This window comes from Acanthopagrus latus, chromosome 6 (assembly GCF_904848185.1).
Source record: "Acanthopagrus latus isolate v.2019 chromosome 6, fAcaLat1.1, whole genome shotgun sequence".
NCBI classification, from domain to species: Eukaryota; Metazoa; Chordata; class Actinopteri; order Spariformes; family Sparidae; genus Acanthopagrus; species Acanthopagrus latus.
The window spans coordinates 22,135,462-22,160,274 of record NC_051044.1 but is presented as its reverse complement, the minus strand read 5'-3'; the positions used below and the strand labels follow the sequence as shown (position 1 = coordinate 22,160,274).

The 24,813-nt window shown below is 43.9% G+C and overlaps 1 protein-coding gene across 5 annotated transcripts in view; it reads right to left on the bottom strand.

The window, feature by feature from the left end:
• The window catches only part of plxna1b (plexin A1b), a 189,371-nt gene that overhangs the window by 3,985 nt on the left and 160,573 nt on the right, over window positions 1-24,813 (bottom strand). For 2 of the 5 annotated variants that reach the window (XM_037100800.1, XM_037100804.1), the window contains 15 exons: window positions 22,727-22,820; window positions 21,474-21,710; window positions 19,505-19,648; window positions 18,229-18,463; window positions 15,134-15,282; window positions 13,159-13,415; window positions 10,271-10,337; window positions 7,077-7,223; window positions 6,235-6,394; window positions 5,736-5,839; window positions 5,438-5,546; window positions 3,768-3,958; window positions 1,250-1,419; window positions 737-949; window positions 495-645 (listed from right to left, as the gene is read on the bottom strand). In XM_037100800.1, coding sequence (XP_036956695.1) covers window positions 495-645; window positions 737-949; window positions 1,250-1,419; window positions 3,768-3,958; window positions 5,438-5,546; window positions 5,736-5,839; window positions 6,235-6,394; window positions 7,077-7,223; window positions 10,271-10,337; window positions 13,159-13,415; window positions 15,134-15,282; window positions 18,229-18,463; window positions 19,505-19,648; window positions 21,474-21,710; window positions 22,727-22,820 — 2,428 coding nt within the window. The remainder of the gene's footprint in view (window positions 1-494; window positions 646-736; window positions 950-1,249; window positions 1,420-3,767; window positions 3,959-5,437; window positions 5,547-5,735; window positions 5,840-6,234; window positions 6,395-7,076; window positions 7,224-10,270; window positions 10,338-13,158; window positions 13,416-15,133; window positions 15,283-18,228; window positions 18,464-19,504; window positions 19,649-21,473; window positions 21,711-22,726; window positions 22,821-24,813) is intronic. The other 3 variants (XM_037100802.1, XM_037100801.1, XM_037100803.1) reach the window with 3 other exon arrangements.

Below are 24,813 nucleotides of genomic sequence, written 5' to 3'. Positions count from 1 at the left end.
TCCCCCCTATCATGTTCATGACTGATACATGGTTGTAAATTAAAACACTCTGCTGCTCTGAATTTCTGCTCTTAAACAGAAATATCTGTTTCATTCACCTTCTATCTTTCTACCTAGAGTATATTTTAGAAAGTGAGATTATCTTAAAGAGACTGGCACTAGAACTGAGCTTTCAGACAGAGGGTGAACAGAGGTGTAGAACACCTGAAAATGAGCATAACGTGGGATCTTTGATTCATGTTTTTTTCTATATTTACAATTTCCTGGCTATGTCGAGCAAGCATCAATGAAACTGATGACTAGGATCACCACCGTGCAGTCGCTGTTCCAGAGCTGGTCACAGTCATCTCGACCTTTGACCATCTATATATGGTATATACATACTTGAGACCCAAAATATAAGGAACGTAAGGAAGATATAACTACAGACACTCGAGGTCCAAAAGCATGTTGAAATAAATTAAAATATCTAAGAAGTACTTCAGGGTTCTCACCTCATCCTTGTACTTGACGATGTAGGAGTAGATCTCGTGTAGGGCCGACATGCTGTTGAACTGGTTGGCATGCAGGCGCGACTGCTCTGCCAGGTAGGCACTCATGTCCTGGTCACTGATGACTGGCATCCTGGAGATGTCAGAGTAGTACCTGGAGGAAAAAAAACACATTTTGATCTTGATAATGTTTAAATTGAAACAACTTTAAAGAACAAAAAACATTTGAAAACACGTGGACGTACCTCTCTACCCAGTTCTTATAGTTGGGGATATCTTTAGCGTAGAGCAGCTTGTTGGAAGGCGAGTCCTTCCCTAGTTTGTGCTCCGATGTTGAACAGGAGTCCATGAAGGTCTGAGCCACAACAGACAAGCAGGCGTCTGTGATGCTGTTCTTGTGGATGTCGAAGACAAATTGGGGGTTCTTGATCACATTCACCCAGAACCGCAGAGGAAGACTGGAAGGATTGAGAGAACAGAGAGTTGAGATGAAGAAGACAGAGGAAGAGTTGCACAGTTATTAAGGTGCAAAGAGCACCGCAGTCTGAGTGATAAAGTACCCGAGGCTAGAGAAATAGGAACACTGTACATTCTGCTGCACTACCACCGTAAAGTGTTGCATATTTGCCTCCTTACAGTCAATTTTTTTCAAACTACAGCAAGTTTGTTCACTAATGAGACACAAACCAGCTACCAAATGCCTCAAATGATGCCCTTTTACTGCTCACACACACACACACGCACACACAGAGACTCACCAGTTGCTCTTCCAAGTGTGCCGTACATCAGAGTCTGATATGGAGTGTTTGTCTGCCTGCTCGTCCAGGAAGTCAAACATGTACTTGATGGCGAGAGGCAGGGCACTTCCTCGGTGTGCTGTGCTGAAGATAGTCTCAAACAGGTCATCCACAAACTTCTGGAGGGTACCCTGAGGAGGAGAACCAACACTGCCTTAGTCAGTCTGCAAACACCAGGGTGCTAGCTTACATACTGTGTACTTTGGCATAAATACAAGACAATGAGTGTTAAACACCAGTAACGTCGTATGTGTATCAGCACACAGCTGAGTTAAACACCACTGAACAACAGCCTCTGCCTGCGCATCCCTCTCTGCTGGTGATGGTCTGGCTGTGGGCGATGGCTGTCACTAGCTGCTTTTTGAGAATGACGGTGCTTTGCTTTTCGTAACTTCCTGAGAGTTTGTGATGGTGTTTAGCGCTCAGTGTTCCTTACAGTGTTTAGGATAGGGCCCAAAGAGAGTTCAGCCTAAGGCTGTTCTGCAATGTTTTTTACCACATCACACAACTCCGGAGATTCTGAATCCTAACAAATTCCTCTGAAGTTGAAACGATTTGATATTTCCCACAAGCATTCAGCGCCTTTGTTTCCATCTTCAAGAATCCATGCCACCTCTTACAAAACCTTATTTTAAACCAGCCAGAAATTGCATGTGCAGTTTTGTACTCGTTCACACATCCACAAATCAGCTTCCCTAAAACACACAAAGCTGTGGGGCACTGTAATAAATAAGAACAAACTGCAGTGCTCAGAGTTCCCCCATTGTTCACCTCTGGCTTGCATTTCCCAATCACGGTTGCACTGATGCCGCTAACCTTGCACTTTCCTACCTGGAGCCATAACACTGGAAATCAGGAGCTAATGAGTGAAACATCGGGGGAGCGGAAGTACCAGGCTGAGCTGAATCACCAAGATTACCAAGAGTGTTTGCAAATGAGAACAAAAAGTCTGACACTTTTGTAGACTGCACAGGCAGCTGCTGTGAGATTTTGTTATTTCGCTTTTGTTAGAGTATGTGAAAGCAGATTGGGGACAAAACAGCTGGGGTCTGTGTGTAAAAGTTTAGACGTTTAATATTTTGTGGACCCACTATATGTAAATTAGGCATTTCTTGAGGTTATGAATACATGCAGAACGATGAGTCTAGGTGGTTTGGTTGTCAGTAGCCTTCACGTGATGATGCAATGATGATTTAAGTGACTGCATGTGAAGCTCAGAGTAAACAGCAGGTCAGTGTTCAGGAGGAAATGTGAAACCAGTTACAGATGGAAGTTTTGATTGACAGTTAAAAAGCAAAAGCAAAACCAACAAGTTTCTTTGCAAATTTCAGATTCAACAAGACAACATTCAACAGAGTTAACAAATAGGGATAAAGCAAGTGAGCCAGATCCAGCATTCAGCATTTTTCTGATTACTGCAATCAGTTGTTTTTTTGACAATGAAATTCTGATTCTGCCATTTGTCTTTGTCAACTCGTCATCATTCTCTGGTCTCACTCAATTTCCCGCCCACAATACTCCCTGAGTGATCGCCTACCAACACTGAATTATTGTAATCTGCAAGGTAAATAGTAACTTGAAACGGCACTAAGTAGTTTTGGAGAAGAAATTCAAATTCTGAATTTTAATATGTAAAATATTAATGAGTTAGTAACACAAACTTGGCAATATTTATTTTTTTCATAACTGAATAAACAAGCTGTTCTCAGAGGAAAATAAGGTTCCAGAACACTGTATGGAGCTAGAAAGAAAGAACAAAGAACAAGCTAACCAACCCTCCAGTTGCAAAACATTCACACACCTCTCTAAATTGCTCTTGAAACAGCTCTGGTGAAGATGCCAACATCATACCAGCTTCCACAGTCCCAGAATACAAAACAGTCCCAGGGCTGCAACTGCTGTTTCATAAAACACTTTAGCAGAGATAGGAACTCAATCACACTCTGCCCAGTGGTGGCTAACAAGTTACTCAGGGATGAAATACACATTGGCTGATCGTTGTGTCTCCAGGACATCAACACAAACCGTAGATAACCTTTCAGATCATCATCTGAAGACACACATGCTGCACTAAAACCTGAACACAGGTTCCACACTGTGGGCTGGAGGACACAGAGGAATTTGGTGAGTAATGATTGCAGGGTAAAGGCCTGGGCCTGAAAGCCCTGAGGCCACCAACAGAGGGCCCAGTAACTCTGACCAAACAACTCAATAGTCAAAGGTCAACCTCCTAATTAAGACACACACACACACACACACACACACACACACACACACACACACACACACACACACACACACACACACACACACTCATCCTGTGCATATGTGTGTCTTTGTGTGAAAGGTTATGAAAAATGTTAATGAGCTTTGAGACCACCACCAAACAAAGGTCAGGGGGAGGGGCTGCTGCTGGAAGTGGGCTACATGACAGGGATGTGGTGGGGAGGGTCTGTGTGTGTGTATAGTTGCTGGATACCTTGGTGGCCAGCAGCCTGGTCAGGTAGATCTCAGAGACCATCTTGCTCCCCCTGTCCCCTTCCCTCTGGTCTGAGTGGTCATGGTTCTTGACCAGGTGCCACAGTTTGGTGCCGCTCTCGAGGTCGGGGGTGATCATGGGTGTTCGGGAGCGCAGGCTGTCTGGACTGCTGGCAGTTCTCAGCATGCTCTCTGGAAGGACGTGGAGGAGGAGACAATGGAGGAGAGTTATGTGAAAGACAAATAACATTAAGAAAGAGCAGACACCACATGTGGAGCAGAGCGTCTGTTTTATTGCATCAGTTTGATCTTTTGTTAATTCAAGCATCCCGGAATGAGGAAGTAAAGAGAAAAAGAGGAAGTTAAGAGGTCAAAACTGTGCACAGAAAACTGCTCTGATGTGTGTCAGTGGTTTTTACTGTTGTTCATTTTTCCCTCCTGTCAGTTTTATAGTATAATTGACTATCATTGTTTCAGGTGTGTTTTTTCCACACATTTTTTTTTTTTTACTAATTTTCTTATAAATTTTAGTGTTATTTGACATGTACCACCCTATAGCAATTTGATCTAACTCTGTTGATTTAAAGGTTCTTCATAAAAAACTTGCCTTTTGTTTTTGTTTAAATGTGAAAGAGTTTTGTCTTAGACACAAGATAGGTATTGGAGAAGGCTTACAATAAAGCACAGCTATCTGTCATGCAGAAATCTGAGGCCTCGGGTTGAGAAGACACAGGTATTATGAGATCATTTTGATCTGATTACATATATCAAGGAGTCTCTGGTTTATTAAAGTATAATTCATTTTATCTGAATCTTCACTTCAGGGTGAAATACCTGTAAATTAACCTTGGCATTAAGAAAAACGAATGAATAAGAAATCTGAGGCAGCGTCAGAGAGCAAAATCTCTGTGTGAAGTTGAAAGCATTTCTGAAAGGTGACAGCTTCTTCCACTTGCACGACACTCGTTCATTCCAGAATAAATTTGTCTGTCACTCTCTCTCCTGCACCCCCCCACCGTTTGTTGGACAGTGATCCGCTATTTTGGGGCACGGAGCATTACGCCTTCAGTCTGAATGCTTGTCACTTCCGTGACAAAGCAGGAAAGGATTGAGAGGTTCAAAATGTCAGCGGAGAATGTGGACCAGGGAAGTACAGAGTGAATGTAATGGGGGTGTTAGTAAGTATTTATGAGTCTCACTGAGGCAGAGCTCTGTACCAGGAGTCACTGTGCTCTGTACTGTGTAGGATGTTGAACACAGAGAAATAAAGCTGAGAGAAGTGACAAACTAAGGTTCTTGTTACACTCAGCATTAGCATGTGGTGGAACATATCTTTATTAGCATTAAATTGGTATAAACTGCAGTTCCATCAGTTATTTTTAAATTTTAGTTGATATTCCCAAAATACACGCTGTCATTTCGTGTTATCATAACACTGGAACTTCTGACTCTTAAAACATAGACATCACAGGATTAAACTGAATCCAATGTAGCTGTTTTGTTTTAACTGGCATCTGGCAGCAGCAGCTTACTTGTAACAAAAAGCAAATTGTAACTGGTGTGTTGCTAGAAATGCATTTGCACACATTATAAGATGGGGACATACATTCACTTGTACACACAGATGTACACACAGACAAAACACACACACAGACACACACACACACACACCTTCTCTCGTACCGTATCTGCTGAGGGACTTGGTGAATGTGGAGGAGTTGGAGATGTTGTAGGCTGAATTCTGTTTAGGCACCAGGGCAATCACTGAGCCATCTGTCACCTGAAACAGGGTTTCCAACAACAGTTAACACTGCACAGCATGTCCAGCAGCAGATCAACCACAATCTATTTTCAGAATTGCTACAGTGCTACCGTACAATATTTTCTAAGTGACATTTATTGTATTTGCAGATTAAATGCACCCAAAACAAAGAAAACTGACACAGAACAACGCAAAATGTTATGTTACCTGGTAGTGAGCCAGGGTGTTGAGTCTCTTCCAGTCATTGTCTATCTTAGTGGTGACGTCCTCGTCCTGAAGGATGATGCGGGCCATCCTGCCCTGCCGCCATTCTGTCACACACACACATGCACAGAGGAGAAGGTAAGGTTGTGTATGTTGTATGTTTAATATAAGGGAAATAAATGGTTAAATGGGACATAGTGTAAGCTGCATAGATACAGTCTCTAAAACCTTCCTGCAAATATAAAGTTGCTGTGACTTACTAAGGATGCGGACTGCATTGCAAGTTCATTGATTGAATAAATTAAAAGGGTATGATGCATAATTTAAGTGACTTTTGGCCCCTGACTTGAATTTATTTTTGTACAGAATTATTTCTCCTGTCTAGAAGACCCCCTCCTGCTTCAGAGAGCCCTTGAAATGATTCCCTCTTTACCCCCTGTAGCAGTGCACCTGTGCTCGACGTGTGTGTATATGTGTGTGAGTCAGTTCGCCCTCTCCTTACCCAGGTCCATATCGGACGCCTTTGGTCTCTGCGAATATGGCGTGCCCTTGTACACGGCATCCAGCAGCTTCTCCTTCACTTGCGTCACCGTGTCACAGTTCAGGCTCTTCACCGTCACCTCGGGTGCGTTCTCGTTCTCCGGGTTCACACAGTGCAGCGTCTACAGAGGCAGAGGTCAGAGGGCACCGTCACACTTAAAGCGGAAAGTCAGCACAGAGCGGAGTGTTACCTATCGATGTGGGGAAGCATGACCCCTGCGATGATATTTGACCTGCAAACTAACACTTCTTGAGGCGATTTGGAATCAATGTTTAACTGCACAACAGTGCTGGTGTAGCTGATTATTACAGTTATAAATGCATTAATCACAATTTTATTAGCTTACACCTTTAATTTTAAAATTTAACTTGTAGATTGTCAGTGTTCCAAACAAATGCTCTCAAAAGGGTCCCCAAAAGGGAGCAATATAAATACTTGTCAATATTTTGTAGGGCTAAAACTAACAATTACTTTCATTATTGATTAATCTGCTGATTATTTTCACATATAATCATTAAGTCTATAAAATTCTAAAACACCAAACACCTTTCATTTACATTTATGGTAAATAACAGAGAGAAACATCAAGTCCTTACACTAGAGAAGCTGAAACCAGCAAAGGTTTAACAATGTTGCTTGAAATTATTGACAAAACGATGAAACGACTGGAAATTCTTTTGATCTACTAATCGATCAATCTACCAATTGCTGCAGTCTTGACGTCTGTATTAGCTGTACACGTGCATCTGTTATAATGTCCCATCCACAGGTCTGAGAGCACCAGTATCTGTATGTGCACTTACCAAAGTCTTGTAGTCAATCTGCTGCCTGATGAGTTTATCCTCGCTGAGGGAGTAACGGGCCTCTCCAGTGATCGAGTCTATTGGTCCCTTTTCCATTTGCTGCTTCATGGCACAGTACAGCATGAAGAGAGGCTCACCAGCACACTCCTGGAAACGGGGGGAGGATATGGTAGAGGGAAGCCGGAAAAGAGGACCAGGTAGAAAGGCAGATAGTTAGAATAAAATCTGTGAACGTGTGTCACCAATGTCGATAAAAAACAAAAGTACACAACAGCAAAAAGTGCACAGCTTTGCTGAACAACTCTCCAATTATATTTCTCATCTTTTTTAAGCCAACCACAGGCAGTAAAAGGACGAGGCACTGGCCTGTGCTGGCTAACAGCAACACACACTAACACACCATTTTCTTTCCCCTGTGTCCGTTCTTTGGGAAAAAAACAACCTTTGTAAATCTGTGAGTGTGTGTGTGTGTGTGTGTGTTTGAGAGGGTAAGTGAACAAGAAGGAGAGGAAACAGGCAGAGTGTGAGTGTGAGTGAGTGGCAATTGATGGAGGAGTTAATAGAAGGTTAACGACTGAGGAGTGAAAAACGCTTGGAGAAGCACTTTGGTGTGTGAGACGTGTCAACCAGGCAACGAGCACTGGGATGTTGGGTCCCTCTCTCTCTCTCTCGTCTTCCATCGCTTTCTTTTTCACCTCTTTTTCACTCACTCGTTCTGCTGCTGGCCTGACAACAGAGCGCTGCCTGCTTGTACCACTTCTCAACTTCTCAGTTGCTCTTTAAAGGAAAAGTCTGGTTAATACCACTCGGGTCTTGTTTGTGTAGTTTTGGCTATCACTCCTACTCCTATTGCACTAGTAACATTTTGTGGAGGAATGGAGCGACGTTGCTAAGAAGTCAGATGAAGAAAGAAACGACTATGAGACAATCAAGACAGGTTTTAAGCAACAACTTTTTTGTAGTTAGATGAAAAAACAAATGTGAACTACAACATTATCAATCAAACTGTTGGCATTGTTGTAAACATCCATCACATTTTACAGACCAACATCTGGCTCAGCATTTACCTCCTGTACTTATGGAAGCTGTTGGCTCATAGTCTGTGAACAGTGCTTCTCAACCTGAAGGTTGAGACTCCTTAAATGGTGGGGGATGGCTGGGTATCAAACTTTGACACTTAAATAGCACCAAACAAATTGCCTCCATACTATCAGCTATCGAAAAATGTCTTGTCAATCGAAAAGGGATTTCTTAACATTGGTATATAAAAAAAAAAAAGTTCAGCAACCAGTATTTAAATCAAGGTATCGTTACTAAAAAAAATGTTTTAATGATACCAAGCCCTGATGAGGGGCTGAGACATAATTAACAAATTGGGGAAAAGTCTTTCTAACTTTAAAAACAAAGAAACAAGGGAGAAAATGTAATGGACATGAAGTCTAGATTGAAAGATACAGTACTCATTACTCATAGGATACTTTTTAAAATGCTCTTTGTCATAAAATGAATGCTGTTCCACCACTGATTCATTGATTGCCATCAACATGCAACTTTCTGTCTTAAAGCAGAAGAAGTGCGTTGTAAATCCTGCCCTCCGCCCTTCAGCCGGGCATGTTCATGCATCAACACGTGTCAGTCATCTTGGCAAGCTGTCAGATGAACTCTGTGGGATAATCTAACACCACCTGCTTCTTATGGTTAAAAAAACAACACACCGGCTGACTGTCTAACAGCATACAAACCAGGCTTCATTGACTTCAGTGTCCCTGTTGCCACTATTGTGATACATCCTTACGATTCCTTGAATTATAGTTGTCTTGTAATTTTCGTACAGCATCCTGAAACAGTCCATTGCAATTTTACCTGGAGCAACACGCAGCACATCTGGTGCTGAAACAGAGTAACCGCATGACTCCCTGTTCTCTGAAACGAGCCAGTGCACAGGAGGACAAGTGAACCCTTGGAATAGGGTAATGGATAAAAGGATTTTTCTTCTCATTCCTGTTCCCTTTGGTAGGTAAAAGCTTTATCTATTTCCTCGCTTTGAACAACTACTTGACCTTTAGCCATCTCTATTCACACCTGGCTGAACCTTGAAATTGTTCCAGTCCTCTCTTTCATGTGACCCCTAAAAACTCAGGAGAAAGAGAGGCGCTGAATTGCGGAGGTTAGATAAAAGCTAGGTGGGTAACCTTGCTGCTAGCTACGGCAAGTCTTTGCTTCAGTACTCATTCCTCCCAGTCTCTCTATTTTCCCCTCTTGCTTTGCTTTCTCCTTTGCACTCAAAACCTTTTTCATGTCTGCAACACTTCCTCTCATCCATCCATAACCACTTCTGACCATTTTCTCTCCAAATCCCTCCACCTTTTCCTGTTGCTTTTGTCTTTAGTTCATAAACACAGCTGTTATTACACGATCCCCAGTGGATTCCCTAGTAACCCCATCTCCCGTGTCTGAACCAAACTCTGGCTGCCTCGCATATGGGGCCAAAACACACACATGCATGCACACCAAGAGCTTACACACTCTCACACACAGATGCTAACTGGGACCCCCGGGGGCTTGGCCGGTTCGGTGTCCGCCAGAGTGCCTGGCCTGGCGGGGGTTTAAGGCCCCACTGCTAACTGATTAGCTGCAGCGATGTTTGAGCGTAGGGAATGTGTGTTTGGGAACAAGAATTTAGCACAGTTTAAGCCTCAATAATTCTCTCTGATTCTGTATCAGAGGCAGAGGAAGTCAAAAAGAGAAAGACAGACAGACAGACAGAGAAATGAGAGAATGCATTTTTCTAAGATCTCTGGCTTCCTCTTTTGCTAAGCCCCAAAGCTCTGAAGGGGGATACAAACACACGGGCGCACACACACAAACACACACACACACACACACTGGCTCCTCCTGGCTGTAAAAGAATCCAGCAAGGGACACAAAGAGAGGACAGGTTAGTGCGACAGGCTATGGCGATCACAACAACATGACCAGCTGTGTCTGAACAGCGCTTCAGACCGCAGATTCCTCAATTCGGAGAAAGGGGAATTTAGCACATGAAAGGCACAGGTAAGGGATTGGTAGCCTGCTGCCTTATCTAACGCTGCACCTGTGAGGGCGTATGTGTGAGTTTTTTTTTTCTTTGTATCCTCAAACAGCAGCGGTATTAGTATTGCTTCAAATGTTACGTGTGTCTGCGACAGTTTTACCTTGAGGAACTTGTAAAGAAGGAAGGTGAACCAGTTGGTGAGCATCTTCTCGGCGACAGACTCCGTCCTGGGAGAGAGGGTGGAAACAGAAGGGGGAAGAGAAAGGAGAAGGGTGAGGGTGAGAGGGAAATAACAAGAAGAAGAAAATTAGAGAGTGACAGCAAACGAAGAAGCACGTAAATGCCTGGTAAAAGCACTGGGAGGTTTGGGAGTCATCCCAAAACGCGTGGATCTGCGGGCATAATCCAACACTTGCAGCACCACAGGGGGAAGAGGCATTTAAGACACACTCGCACATCAAAGAGAACACACGGTGTTATCAATCGTCACGCGGTTAGCCTTCAAACACCCGAGCCCTTTCCCACCCCCACCACACATGCAAACAAATTAACTCTGCAAAACAAACCCCTCCATTTCTTTCATTGTTCCAGCTCCCCCCCCCCCCACACACACACACCCCCTCATGTTTTTTACCCCCTCCAAGCAAACCTACTTGTCTTCATTAAAAATACAGCAATTAGTATAATTTGCTAACTTCTCTCGTTAATCACAAACCTGCCGTGTAATGAAGGGGACCTCCGCACGTGCACGCTTTTGAGTAGACACACGTGAACAAGCGGCGAATGAAAACAATTAAAAGGCATCGTAATTATGGACTTATTGTGTCTAATTTGTTAAACAGCTGAAAGGGAGACCGGCAGTAAGGGTGTATGTGTGTGTGCGGGGGGGGCCAAAAAGAGATTATTTCTCCTTCTCCGTCATCATCCTCAGATTTCCACCATCCTTCCTTTTCACATTAGAGAGAAACAGGACGACTGTAATTATCCATTCCTCGTTTTCTCTTAGATGAATGGGGGTGCATTAACGATAACCAGAGTCTTCTGCTGGGTTACTGGGTTGTCTAACTGGGCCACATTCCCAAACTTTCTAATGAGTCTTTTTGTCGTTCGCGAGGCACAAGGTGCAGGGTGCATTCTGTTGAGAAATGACAGCACAAGAAGATATTTTCTTGTCAGCCTTATACAGAAATTCTCTGCCTTCTTCCTGACAATTGAGGAATAGTAAGGGAATAAAGGGAAAAACACAGGAAACTAGGCCAACGTGCTAGTAAAACCAGTTAAGGCCTGTAGCGGGAACGAGACGTGAACTCCTACGCTTCCGCAAGCCTCGCCGTTTGACTGTTTGTTTGATGTATGTGGAGCAGCTTTTTTTTCCATGGCTGTCAGCAAAATATAGTGGATGAAAGATGAGGCAACGGGGAACAGAGGGATGGAGGGCGATGGAGGCGAATACACCTGGACAGAACACGCTCTCGGGCATGTCAGGACATGATAGTGGGCGACTCTTAACAACATCTCATTCAGGGGAGCCATGTCCCTGCACCCAGTCGTTCCAAAGTTTTTAAACGTGCGTTAAAGGAGGGGGCTGATGCAGCGTTTCCTGGCTGCACGCAATGAGTCTGAGCCTATTATGTACAAATCAAACCAAATGCACCCAACGCAAGAGGTTTATTTTACCATAGGGGATGAAAATCCACACAGGAGCAGACTATTAAGTCTCCCTCCTGTGTTTTTCCTTGTATATGTAAAAAAAATAAAAGAAGTCTATCTATTGCAGGAAAAAGACCAAAACAGGATGAACCATGTGTAATAATTGCCGAGCTTATTAACGCCAGCTCCCGAGGCTAGTGTAGTTAGCAGGGACAGCGTATTGTGACCATACGCCCCAAGAGGGGATTGGAAAAGGCTTCACACAGGCACACTGGCTGAGAGTCATTTATTTGATTAGATTTTTAATTAAATATCTCTCAGAGGAAAACGAGGAGAGAGAAAAAAACATAACTTTTTTTATCATTTAATGTCTAATTCCAATTTATTTGGAGACAGGCCATTTCTCTAATTGTGTCTTCCCTTAAATACGTGCATCTTCCCCGTGCCCGACTGTCTGCAGCAGCTCATTTTTCCTGCTCTTTTCTCTCACCATATTGCACCTTTCTACTGTTCTCTCTCTCTCTCTCTCTCTCTCTCTCATATGTTTCTCCTTCCATCAATTTGCCTCCAGCCCAGGTCTCCCTCCAGACATTTTGCCCTCTCTTTCTGTCAATCACCATTTCCCTCCCTCCCTCTGCTCCATCTACCTTTCTCTCGCTGCCTCTTTCACCTCATATTCCTCCCCTCCTCTGGTGCTCATCTTCCCCCTTTTCACCTTCTCTCTCCGTCCCTCACACCCCACCTTGTAAATCCTCCTCTCTTCCCTCTACATCCCTCATATTTTCCCCCCTCAACCTTCCTCTGTGTGTGTGTGTGTGTGTGTGTGTGTGTGTGTGTGTGTGTGTGAGAGGAGAGAGAGTGGGGGTCTGTCTGACTGCAGCTCCGTCGGGAGTGTGTGTGTGTGCTCAGGGGTGTAATCCTCTCTGACAGCGACAGAGTTTAGAGATAGAGATGAGCTAACGTCACATAGGCCTCTAAAAGCTACAGTCCCTGTCCACTGCGTCCATAACTTCAGCTGCATGAGGAAAAAAACAAAATCCCACAGAGCAATCAGCCTCTATTTTCTATAATTTTCTGTTCTCTTGCTATTTTAGCACATATTGAATATAACTATCCGCTCAATTCTGCATAACCACTGCCATGACAACAGGAGGGTGAGGGAAAAAAGGGAGCAAAACTTTTTGTTTTGTATTTGTTTTCCTACTTTTAAGGCTAAAAGGTCAAGGTGCCCATACTTGGAGGGTGCCTGTTCTCAAGGACGCCCTAAAGCAGTGAGACGTGTGATAAACAAAGGGACGTGACCTCAAACTTGAACCCTCAGTGGGGAAACCACTCGGGCACGTGTGACATGTTTTTGTGCGGAGTTTCAACCCTTCTCCCTACTCCCTGTTTTCCTACCTCCTGAGCAGCAGCTTCGGGTGGTTCTTGCTCTCCAGGTTTTTGTCGATGAGGTCAGACAAGAGTTGTTTGAGGACGCCTGTGGCGTACTCCATCTCCCCCTGCAGCGCCGTCATGATGAGGGAGGCAACGTTGCCACGGTCTCGCATGGAGAATGACCGCTGCGCCTCCAAGGTGCGGATGAAGGTCAGCAGGAAGTGCTTTTTGGTTAACAGCTGTCCGAACAATGTCAGGGCCTTCTCCACATTAGCGGGGACCTGGAGTGGAGGGGATGGAGATGGTGATGATGGGGAAGAGTGTGGGTAGAGGATGACAGGGGTGGTGGAAAAGTAGCCGTCAAAAGGATATTTTGGGATGGAGAAAATGAAAGGGAGGCATGGATGGAGGGAGGGAATGAAAGAAAACAGGATATTGGGTAGAAGACAAGGGGAGAAAAGGGAAGACAAGATGGAAAAAAATGGAAAAGGAAGAAAAGAGGGCAGAATATTAGAGGTAGGGGTAAATGGTTGAAATCAGGATGAGGAGAAGGATGTGGAGGAAAGAATTTGGTTGTGAGTTCATAGTTGAGATGAGTTCATGAGTATGTGTGAAAATAAGGAATATCAAATGAAGGATATATTGACCATGTACACAGACACACTCACAACATATTTCTGTACATAATATATCACACTGGGACAATCAGCTTCCAGATGCATCCATGAACACAGCTTTCAAGTTTTGCACTTGTTTATTGCCTATTACTGTCCAAATGTTCTCCCACCTTTTCCCAGTGCCTCCTCTCTTTCTTAACCTCCCTCCATCCCTCACTGCACGCCCCCTTATCGCTGATTCTCTTCCTCTCTCTAAGCAACCGGCAGGCCAGCTCCCCCCTCTGAGAGGAGAGGAACGGAGGTTTGAAGTGAGAATGTGAGCTTCATGCTGTAATAAGAAATTGATCTGCCTGCTAGCGCACTACTGTGGCCTGTGATTGCCTGGGCCATACAAATGAAAATCCAATGTCGCGCTACACTATCCCTTTGGAATACAGGTGATAGCGCGGGCAGATACTGGATGTATTGAGGCCCCCGTCTATGCTGCCAACTTACATGCATGTCAGCAGAGCGCAAGTGTGCATTTCCATGCGATGTCATGTGTGCGGGTCTAATGTATACAGAGAAATGATGGAGGCGCGTGTGCATGCTGCATTACAGCGTCCGCACAGCCGAGGTTCAGCAGAGTGATAGAGTGTTCCCTCTGGAGAAAGGAGCAGCTGTGGAGGGGAGAGTGTTTTATTGAATGTGTGAACATTGCTTTTTCAGGAGACTCAAACAGGCTTGGTCAGGTAGAGGCAATCTATCACTCGTACCAAGACTTAGTGGAGCTCCGACATCGCTCACCCCCCTAAAAAAGAGCCTTCTCTATGCTGTATTACATCAAACTGGATCTAGCACTGAGAGTTACTTCGACACAAGGTTTTTTTTTGCTGGTTTGAGCTTGAAACATCTCTAACTGAGAAGCTGAGAGGATGAAAGATGCCCGGTGGACACATTAAGATAGACATTCTGATCTTACTTCTTTGGAACTACTGATTTGCATTTTCTTAACTCTTCTACACAATTTCTGTCACAGAAGCTGTGTTTTTAATAGTTTTGGTCTCTAGCTTAAATGTCTTGCCGCTTGAATGTAGCCTTCCAAATACTACACTGATCAAAGCCTTGTACAGATCAAGGTCAACACCCTTTTGAAAGTTGTAGAAATTGTTTTGAAAAGAAATGAAACATCAAAAAATGTGGTAAAAAGAAATGTTCTCAAAAAACATTCCTTTAAACAATCAAATTCAGTTAATGAATTCTGCCCTTTTTTCTTCTTTCATGCTAAGAAAACTAGTCCTAAAACAGCCCAATTCTAACACACACATACACACACACACACACATACATTCATTCATTTGGTGTGTTTGTGTGTGTGTTTGTGTGGGGTGCTCTCTACTGACCCGTACCTCCATCTCCTTGAGCACTGGATGGTCCTCAATCCCAGGGAAGAGGACCCTCATAGCGTAGGTGCGGTAGTCCAGGAACGGGATTCCTGCTCCGTCCAGCTCCTGAGTCAGTTCGTGGATATCTGTCTGCAGCTCGGCAAAGGCTGGGAAAAGGACAAGAGAGTACTTAGAAATGAAACGTTCAAATCTTCTTCAAGTGCCAAACAGATTTCTAAGGACTAAATGCAGATTTGAATCAGAGAGGCAGTTTTTACATTCTTGAATAGTTATTTCATCTTGATTTTGTGAATGAACTCTTGTTAACCCGACACAAAACACCCATTTAAAGACACACAAAGTCTTGGGACTGCTTTACTGACTCTAGTATCTATTTATCACAAACAAAACACTGCTTTTACAAGTGTAAAGCTCAAATCTTTAGGTGCAGATAAGGCATTTTCTTGGGAAATATATATGTTTAGAAGGGACACTATTGCAGTAAGGGACAGTAAAGATCTTTCATTAAAACCACATAGTTCACACAAAATTAAAAGGAAATGCAGTGTAGAATGCAACAGAACCAAAAACACCTGCAAGATTGTTTTGGAGCAGAAAGACAGGTGGACTTGAGGTAAAGATGGAGGCGTGTGGAGGAGTAGCACTGAATAGCAGAATTGTGGGATCGCTCTGTGCTCAGAGCGGACAGAAAGATCGAGGTAGGAAGGAGAGAGAGGACGGAGGAAAGTGTTGTGGTACTTGGTGGCTGGAGGGGAGTTCAGGATGGAATCACACACAGGAACACGAGCCTGCTATGAGTACACACGCATTACACGCTGCCACCACACACACACACACACAAACACACTCACTTTTTCGTGTCTTGCCCCACAGCTGAACACATAACCTAGTGCCCAGATGATTTATGTGAGTGCATGTGTCAATGTTTTTACACATTTTCCATTCCGTGTTCTGACCCCATTCTGTATACTCCAGTGGCTCCACAATTCACATCTAGAGGGAACAAATGGGATCAAACCCATTCACTCCCTCACATCCAATACAATAGTGCATATAGCTAATGCTGAACAGCCTTGATTCTATTGTTTAAATGTAAAACTCCCTTAAGGAGAAAATCTACAGCTATACAGTGCCATTAATTTGACAGTGTGTGAGTGTGTGTGCCCTACAGTCTCATCCAAAATACACCAACACATAGCCACACAATGCAAACAAACCCCTAACCAAAGCCCAGACTAACAGATGGCTTGTGTCACCCTATCCCTCTCTTCCTATCTCTCTTTTCCTCCCTCTTTCTTCCCTTCGAGTGACATCTCAGAGGTCACCTCTCTCTCCCCCATGGTTGCCTGTCCTAAACCACATCCCTCCATCTTTCTGTTTTTTCTCTTCGTGCCATCCATCTTTCTCTGTATCTCTAATCAGCCTCTTTTTCCCTTCCCCGCCCAGTCTTTTCCCTACATTTCTTTTCTTTCATCTATCTTTAAAGTCAACAGTTTTGCTCATCTGCTACATTTCTGTTAGCCTGGAGAAGAAAAAGTGGTTCACTCGACCATCATACTATCCATCCCTTATTCTTCTGCTTCTAATCCCCCCCAACATGTTCTAATAACTCTTAACTTCTTTCTTCTCCCACTATCCTCACATCAAACTCTGTCTCTCTCCCTCTTTCTCATTCCCTGCTTCTCTTTCTCTCATAATCTTCGCATCCATCTCTTCTTCAGTGTCCAGCCCCCCCCCTTCTCCTCTCACAAGTCGTACGCCTTATTCATCTCCCTCACTCCGTCCCTCTCCCTCCATCCATCCTGTTGTCGTCTTCCAGACAGTGGTGACAGCGGGGGACAGACAGGGTCAGGACACCTGCACTCACCGCCACCCATCCCCAGCCAATCATTGTTTGACCTGCTGTGTGAGTTTCTGTGTCTGCATCTGTGTGTGTGACTGCTGTTATTTGGAAAAGAGCAGGACATGAAGACTTAAGTGTCGGGGGGAGTGGTGTGAAAAAACCACACACAGTCAGGCAGCTCGGTTAACAACGGTTAGCCGTGTCAACCTCATGCGAGCTTGTCACCATTTCTGTAGCCGTTGTTTGTTTTCGTTTTTCGTGGATGTGGCTGGGAAAACAAAAAGCTATGGAGGAAGAGGATGGGAGACAAATTAGAAGTCTGAAATCAGATTATGATGCTGCTATGCTGCTATTGTGATCAGCTCAGAATTCAGCCCAGGTTTAAGCGGTAGCACCTGCAGTGGGAACATAAAAATAGGTACCTGGTACAAAAGGGAAGTAGAGTCGAGTCATGCTGAGTCGGAATTGAGGTTTTGTAGTTATATTCTAGGTCTAGGTTTTTTAAAGCAGTGCAACAAGTGATCCCTAAAACAAATATATTCTGATGCTCATGGTTATCAGTATTCTCCTTCTCTTTCACCCCATCTGCTTCGCCGTCTCTTGCCAGACAAACCAGTATCAGCATCAGTAGGCTCTCACTGGATCCATGCTGTCTCCTGCCAAATTAATATATGCTAATGTACTGGTGTGTAAGTCTCTCTGCTCTATATCTCCCCTCCACTGTGGCTGTTGCCAAACCCCTCCTTCCTTACTATCCCTCACTTTTCCCACCTCTGTGCCCCGGATCTATCTAACCTCCATCTCTCCCTCCCTTGCTCAGTGTGGATGGTAGTGAGGCCAGCCAGGCAGCTCTCTCATGGGGTGGAGAGCCAACATCTGGTGGCTGGCTCAGATCAAAGTACTCCTCTGGAAACACACCAACACCCACGCACACATGCGCACATACACAAACACACAGTGCTGCCACCTAACAGCATGGGGACAGTTGGCAGTGAGAGGGAGGGAGGAATAGAGTGCGAAGGAGAAAGCAGAGAGAGAAATGGATAGGACTACTGAATGGGAGTTGTGCAGCTTTTGAGGTAAGCTGCAGCGAGGGAGAGATTTACAGGAAGGTATTTGGGGACATGGCATTTGTTTGGGGAGAAAGATGAAGAAAAGGAAGAAGGGAGAAAGAAACCAGGAGAAAAAGAGGAAAATGAAAGCAACTGCAAACAACTACTCTGATGACCATATTTTAATCCAAACTCACCTTCTTTGCACTCAAGGGCCACCCTGGACTCCAGGTTGTCCATCTGCAGCTGCAGCCGTTTCAGAGTGCGGTCAGCATCCCGCGACTTCCTTTTATAAGCAATCAGCACCACAATGATGACCAGCAGGAGCAGGCCGCCACCTCCTCCGATACCGATGATGGCGGGCAGCGTGAGCAGGCTGTCTGAGTAGATCTGCAAGGTCCCTGGTGAGTATTCAAAGCCACCAACACGCACCTAGGGCACAAACAGTAATGTTACCGTCTTTTGTTTTTTTTTGCTGGATGGGAGACAGTCTGTGCTGTACTTGACATGGAAACATTAATTTCGGAATTTAAATCTGCTCTACATGATGACATTTTTAAAGCAACAAACCCCGATAAATCTATGCCAGTGGCTAATGAATACTACATTGGATTTATACTGGCAATGCAAGCTGTGCTGGGTTCAAAAAAGTGCTGGTCAAAACTCCCCACAACCTTTTGTGTCCAGCTTGGGGGATGCCAGTCTGTGCACTGAGGCTGTCTTTGGAACCAGTTAAACACATAAATGTATATACATAAAAGACACCCACAAATGACTTTCAACCATATCACATCAAAACAGGTCACACGTGAACAGAAAAACAAACGTTGGAATGTTTATTCCTCTCATCCTGTTATTTTTTCTTTTGTTCCATCCTCATCTGGCTGACGTCGGTGAAACACCAAATGGAGGAAGGTAAAAATAGACGCAGACCTCTCACGCCCACTTGCCATTTTTTTGCTCTATATTGAATATCAATACTGTTCAAATCCCAAGGAGGATGCCAGCCAAACAAAACCAATCCAAAGCCTCTAAAACATAAATACAGTCCCAAACACTGCAAATGGTATAAGAGACGTGTGTGTGTGTGTGTGTGTTTGAGAGCATGTGGCTATATGAATGGGGAGGAGAAATCTGGAGTAATTGAAGAGACTTAGGTCTGGTGGATGGGGAGGAAAGGAGGAGATGAATGACTGAAAAGGCAGGAAGTGGATGGGAATGAATAGCACTGCGGAAACAGGCAGTAAAGAAGAAAATGGGCTGACAGGCTGAAAAGAAATGTGGAAGCCAGATGCTCCAGAGGTGTAAAAATACAAAAAAATTAAACATTACGAGTGATGATGAAATAACAGGTTTCTTAAGATGAAGACTAAGATGATGCTCATTGTCAGGTTTTGTATGGATGGTATTAAGTTAACATGATGACACAATAGGAAAACTCATCAAACAGTAATTTACACAAGTCTCACTTACGGTGACTTTGTGCTCTCCGGTCAGATTGGGCCATTCACACAGCAGCTGGCTCTCAGACAGGGTGAGGACGCAGGGCGTCTCCCCGATCAGCACCGTGTAGTTCAGCTTAGCGTTCCCCGGGGCTGAAGGAATTAGGTTACGGCCCTGGAAACAGATGCACACATGTTTTAGTTACTTACATGAGGTCTCCATTTCAGCAAGTCTACATAAATAGAATAACAATCAGAGAGTATAAACACAGAGGGATCTTATCTAACAGTGATTAATTAATTTCTGATTGGCTGGCTGGCAGGTATCTGTCAATGATGTGCAAGGTACTGTAAAGACCAAGTAATACTAAAAGATATATATCTCTCATAGACCAAATCATGAGTTAATCTGACTATAGGAAACATGCAAATGAGTAAAATATGCAACACATCTGAGGGAAACTTCATAATCATCATAATACATGTCAAATTCAAAACACTGCAAAGAACATAAACATGAGAATCTGTTCAAATTTCCCAGCGTAGCACATCTATGACTTATGCTCTTTAGTTAAAATGTACTATATTTAGACAATCACCGATTAGATAATTTGGATCCAGATCAGGTGGTGAAGGGCTGCCACATGTAAAAATGCCATCAAAGGACTGTAAAATGTGTGGGTTGCATAAAGGTGTTGGCAAGTACAATAAATATATTCTCCAGGAATCCACCTTCTCCTCTCCTCCATTGCCTCTACCTCCTCATCTTAATGAGACAGATTAATTGCTGGAAAATCTCGATGAATGTCTATTTTCTCTGCAATTATTTAATAGGATGCCATTTCTGTGCTGCTTATTTCTGCAGTTCTTTACCCAGAGCACAGCGGGGCAATCAGAGCTTTTCATTATAGAATCATATTTAAAGTTACAGGGGCGAGAGGCGTGATTCTTCTTCATTTCTAAAAACTCCACCCTGATTGGCAGTGAGAAAAAAGCCCTTCTTTTTCCATGAAAATTGCACGATAATTTCCTCTCTCGCTCCTGCGGCTTTGAACTTCAAGGGAAGAGGTGAAATGACAAAAGGCAGCGTGGGTGGGTGGGTGGGGCAAAGCCTTTATAAACGTGTTCTGGATTCAAAAGCATGCTGCCTCTATGGCTTAGAGTAAACATGGCTGTGAAGAATTTCTTCAGAAGTTATCAGATAGAAATCTGAGCAGGTGGCATTGCAACGCATGGGTCCACTTTATAAACATTACTTTCCTTTGCACCTGATTTTAAAGGGGGTGGTTTAGAAGCTTCCTTAAAGGTCTCCAAACCCTACTGGAGACAGCAAGCGGAGATATAACGTCTTTCAAGGTTGAGGCACATCTAAAAGACTGCTGCGTTGAAAGAAGAAGTCTCAAAGGAAAAGGAAGGAGGGAGTTAAGTGTCTGTACAGGAATGTTTGGAGCAAATCATTTCAAATGGCTGTCAGTGTCTTATCAGCTGAGTTGGATGCTGACTGGGAGGTCGCGGCAGAGTTTTCTAAAATAACCATTTGTAAAATTGAGCTTTTCACATTGCTGACAATACTCAACATTCCTGGACTGCTGCTATCTGCTATTACAGCTCTTTCAGTGTGAGTGGCAGCACTCAGCGAACCTTCTTTTCTCCTTATGTCCTCATGTGCTTGAAAACAACTCAACCTCCATCCTGAGGTTGTTCACTTATAAGGACCCTTTATTCCCACACATGCATGGTTAATAATGTGAAAGAGGGCAGGTAGCAGAAATAAAACGAGAAAGGTGATGCAAGAAGGGAGAAAGGAGAAGAAAACAAGACTGAAAATATGATTGAGATGACACAAAGAGAGGAGAACAGATCACATGAGAAGGGAAGCTAAGTACAAAAAAGAAAAGTCAGAAGAAGTTGTAGAAGAGAAAGGAGGTGATGGATGTAAAGCAGAGACAGATGGAGACAAGGCCAAAACAGATCAATGCTAAGAGAACAAGGCAATTTACCTTGAGTATGAGTGGTGAGCTGGGCTTCAGCTCCAGCATGCCCGAGGGGCTCAGAGGTTCGAACACGGGGTCCGGGTGGTAGCTGAACGTCTCGTTTACAACCAGCACAGCGCGCACGTCGTCCATGACAAAGCCAATCTCATCAGGGCTGCTGCCTGCCTCCGAGAAGACCTTTTCAGAACCGGCCACAGAGGGCGCCAGACACACCATCACAGTGTTGTTGACTACTGTGCAGTTCTAGAGAAGGAAGATACACAGAGTAAAGAGGGACAGGAGTGAAAACGAGAAAAAAGATGATGCACAGGTAAATCAAGAAGGATGAGCTTCTTTCATTTCTGATCTTATAATATGTATTTTTTTCTTCATCTTCAAATCCTTCATATCCATATTCTTACCCAAACACTCACATGTGACTTAATCAACAACATATACAGCACGACGGCTGGAACAGGGTTAAGTGATTTAAGTGATTAAAATGTCTCGGTAATGACATAATGAGGAGGAGGATGGCTTAATAACATCAGTGTTGTAATCAGTGTTGATATCATCTGGAAATCCCCCTGTGGGGTTCGACACCTGAATCAGACAGCGAAGAACAAATGAGGTTGTAATGACACGCGGAGAAACAGGAGAGGTCAGCCAGTGGCTGTTAACGACAACACAGCACGGCTGAAGAGACCTTTGCATAGTTTCACAGCATGTTATAGTCTTACATGATGTCCTGTATGTCACATACTAACACAGACAGAGGATGTAGAATCACACAGACGCAGAACAAAACTGTGTTTATAGGTCAATAGAAATGTTAACCAAGCAAAAATAAAAAATTACTGCAGAGAAGGGGACAAAGGAAAAAAAAAGGGATATTTTTACTTTCAGCTGAGAGCGGGAGAAAGGTTAGCCGAGCCCCGTGGTGCTAGGTGAAGAGAGGGGGATTTGCAGGAGCCGCTTTATTGCTGGTTGACATTTCAAAGGTTAAACTGCTAAAAGGAAATTCAACATCAAAAACAAACAGAAAATGGGCCCTTGGCTGGTTGACCGACGGGTCAGGTGTGTATGTCTGTGTCCCAGGAGTGTGTGTGTCTGTGTGTGTGTATTGTCTGAAAATCATTTTTTTCCACAGAGAGAGGGGGAGAGGGAGACACCTGTGTGTCTATATTGGTCTCACTCCGTCTCACTTGCCAACTCAAGTCACTGCTTTTCTTGTTTTGTCAATAAAAACTGTGTGCAGGTGTCTGGATCAAACCACTTACATTTTCTGACTGAGCAGCTCCATACTTGGCTCTCATTTTGGGCTCCTTGATGGTGGCCAGATTGGTCCCAGTAATGGTCAACATGGTTCCTCCACTACAAAAGAAAGCGATAACAAGAGTTATTGTAGAGAAAATCAAGACAAACACAATTATACAATGGTACTGGGGAGATAAAGACAATTCTATGTGCCCTTGTATGTCACATATTCATGCATCTCCTCTGCTCTACTTTCATTCAGGGTCTAAGAGCATACACTATTCAGCAGGCCGATCAGTACAGATAAATGTTAATAAATCTGTTCTCTGTGGGAGCCAAGAGGGCCCTCCAGTTGGCGATTTACCATTAACGCTCGCTCGCTGCTGTAGCCTTTTGCCTGCTTATTCATGGAAGCCCATTTTCAGGTAATGATAGCAATGGTAAAGCCCTTGTATGAATGTTAAAAGCTTCTTTAAACCGATATGGAGGCTGGAGGGAAGAATCAGTGAATATATGTAGCACTGCCGAAGCTTTTGGCCTCTCCTCAGCGCCTCTCCAAAGCCAGGGGAGATATTTTCAGGGTGTATTAAAGTTGCACTGTGGTATTTTTTTCCAGCATGAGATACACTCAGTGACTGCATGGCTGTCAGTGATCCGACATGCTCTGTAACCTTTACACCTGTGACCTATTCAGGTCTGTGTGACGCTCACCAGCGGAGGCACCAGTAATATGGGTGAGAGTCCTATTCCCCCACGCTGACTTCTCGACAGCCTCCGCTGGCCTGGCTGAACTTTAACTGATGTGAGCTGCTCTGACAGCAGCTAAATAAGTTAGTGTACAACCTAAAAACTGGAGTGAGCTAAGGCGAGGCTTGAAGCCTTGTGCGACAGTGAGTCACCACTGGCACCGATGACCAAAATAAAACATTATACAAATGATACACTAACTGGTATTTTGCTCAGTTTCATACAGGCAATGATACACCAAGAACACACATTTAATTACTGTTCAAGAGTTGTAGTGTGGCTGGGAAGAAATTGATTCTCTTCTTGTTTTTTTCCTCTCAGTTTTGGTGGAATTAAAGCATCCTATAATGTAGATATACATGGACACAGGCCACACGAGACAAAACATCCACATCCAGGGAGTGGGCTGCGTTTTGCTGAGGCCAGATGGAGATTAAGGTGAGGCCAGACCGAGACCCTGAAGTGATGATGAAGAGCAAGCAGGATGAAAACGAAGAGGGCGTAAGGCTTTTGAGAGGCTTAAACGAGGGTGACAGATGCTTCAAATGATGAACATAGTGGTGTGTGACAACTAAGTACTTTGGAAGATTTACATAAAGTTTCTTCTTTGGAATATCAGGACCTAGAGCTGTGAACAAGCTCAATGTAGCAACACTCCACAGGAGTAGTTCTGGATGATAAGAATATTTTCCACACATTCAGTGTAAACTGAAGGGTGCACTGCACTACACTGTGTAAACAAGGTAGACTGTCACACATTCTGTCTGTATATTTAGCCCGAGAACCTCTTCCTGAAGAGAGGTGTCTAAGTTGTGTCAGATTTGTGTTTTGGACATGGGAGGCTGTCTGCAATGGCCCAAGCAAAAGGGCAGCAAAGGTGACGCGAAAAAAAAAATAGCTTGTTAAATAAAGTGTGATTGGCCGGGAGAGACATGCACCTCTTCCTCTGGGAGCGTTGAGTAAAACGGCAAACACAAGCGAGTGTCTGGGTTTTTCCCCCCCCCGAGGCTGCAGCCAACACTTTCATTCCTATTTCCCCTTGCCTGCCCTCAACCTTTTATTCATCCTATTCCAAATGAGACTTCTCATCCACTCACACCTCTTTGGCATGACGAAAGACTCTCTCTCCCTGCAGAGTTTTAAACGCGGCCCCCAATTTTCACCTCGACCCCCTGCCATGATGGAGTAGTGGATTGTTACAGTGTCTGAGGTGTCTGCTGGAATAATCTAATGTGTCCTGGGAGAGTTTTTTGTTCAGTTATTTGAATACCAGCTTTTATCTGAGAACTTTAAATAAATGCAAAGGAAAAACATGCTGTAGAAAAACTCAGGAAGTTAAGTATGACATGTTCCTGGAACTATA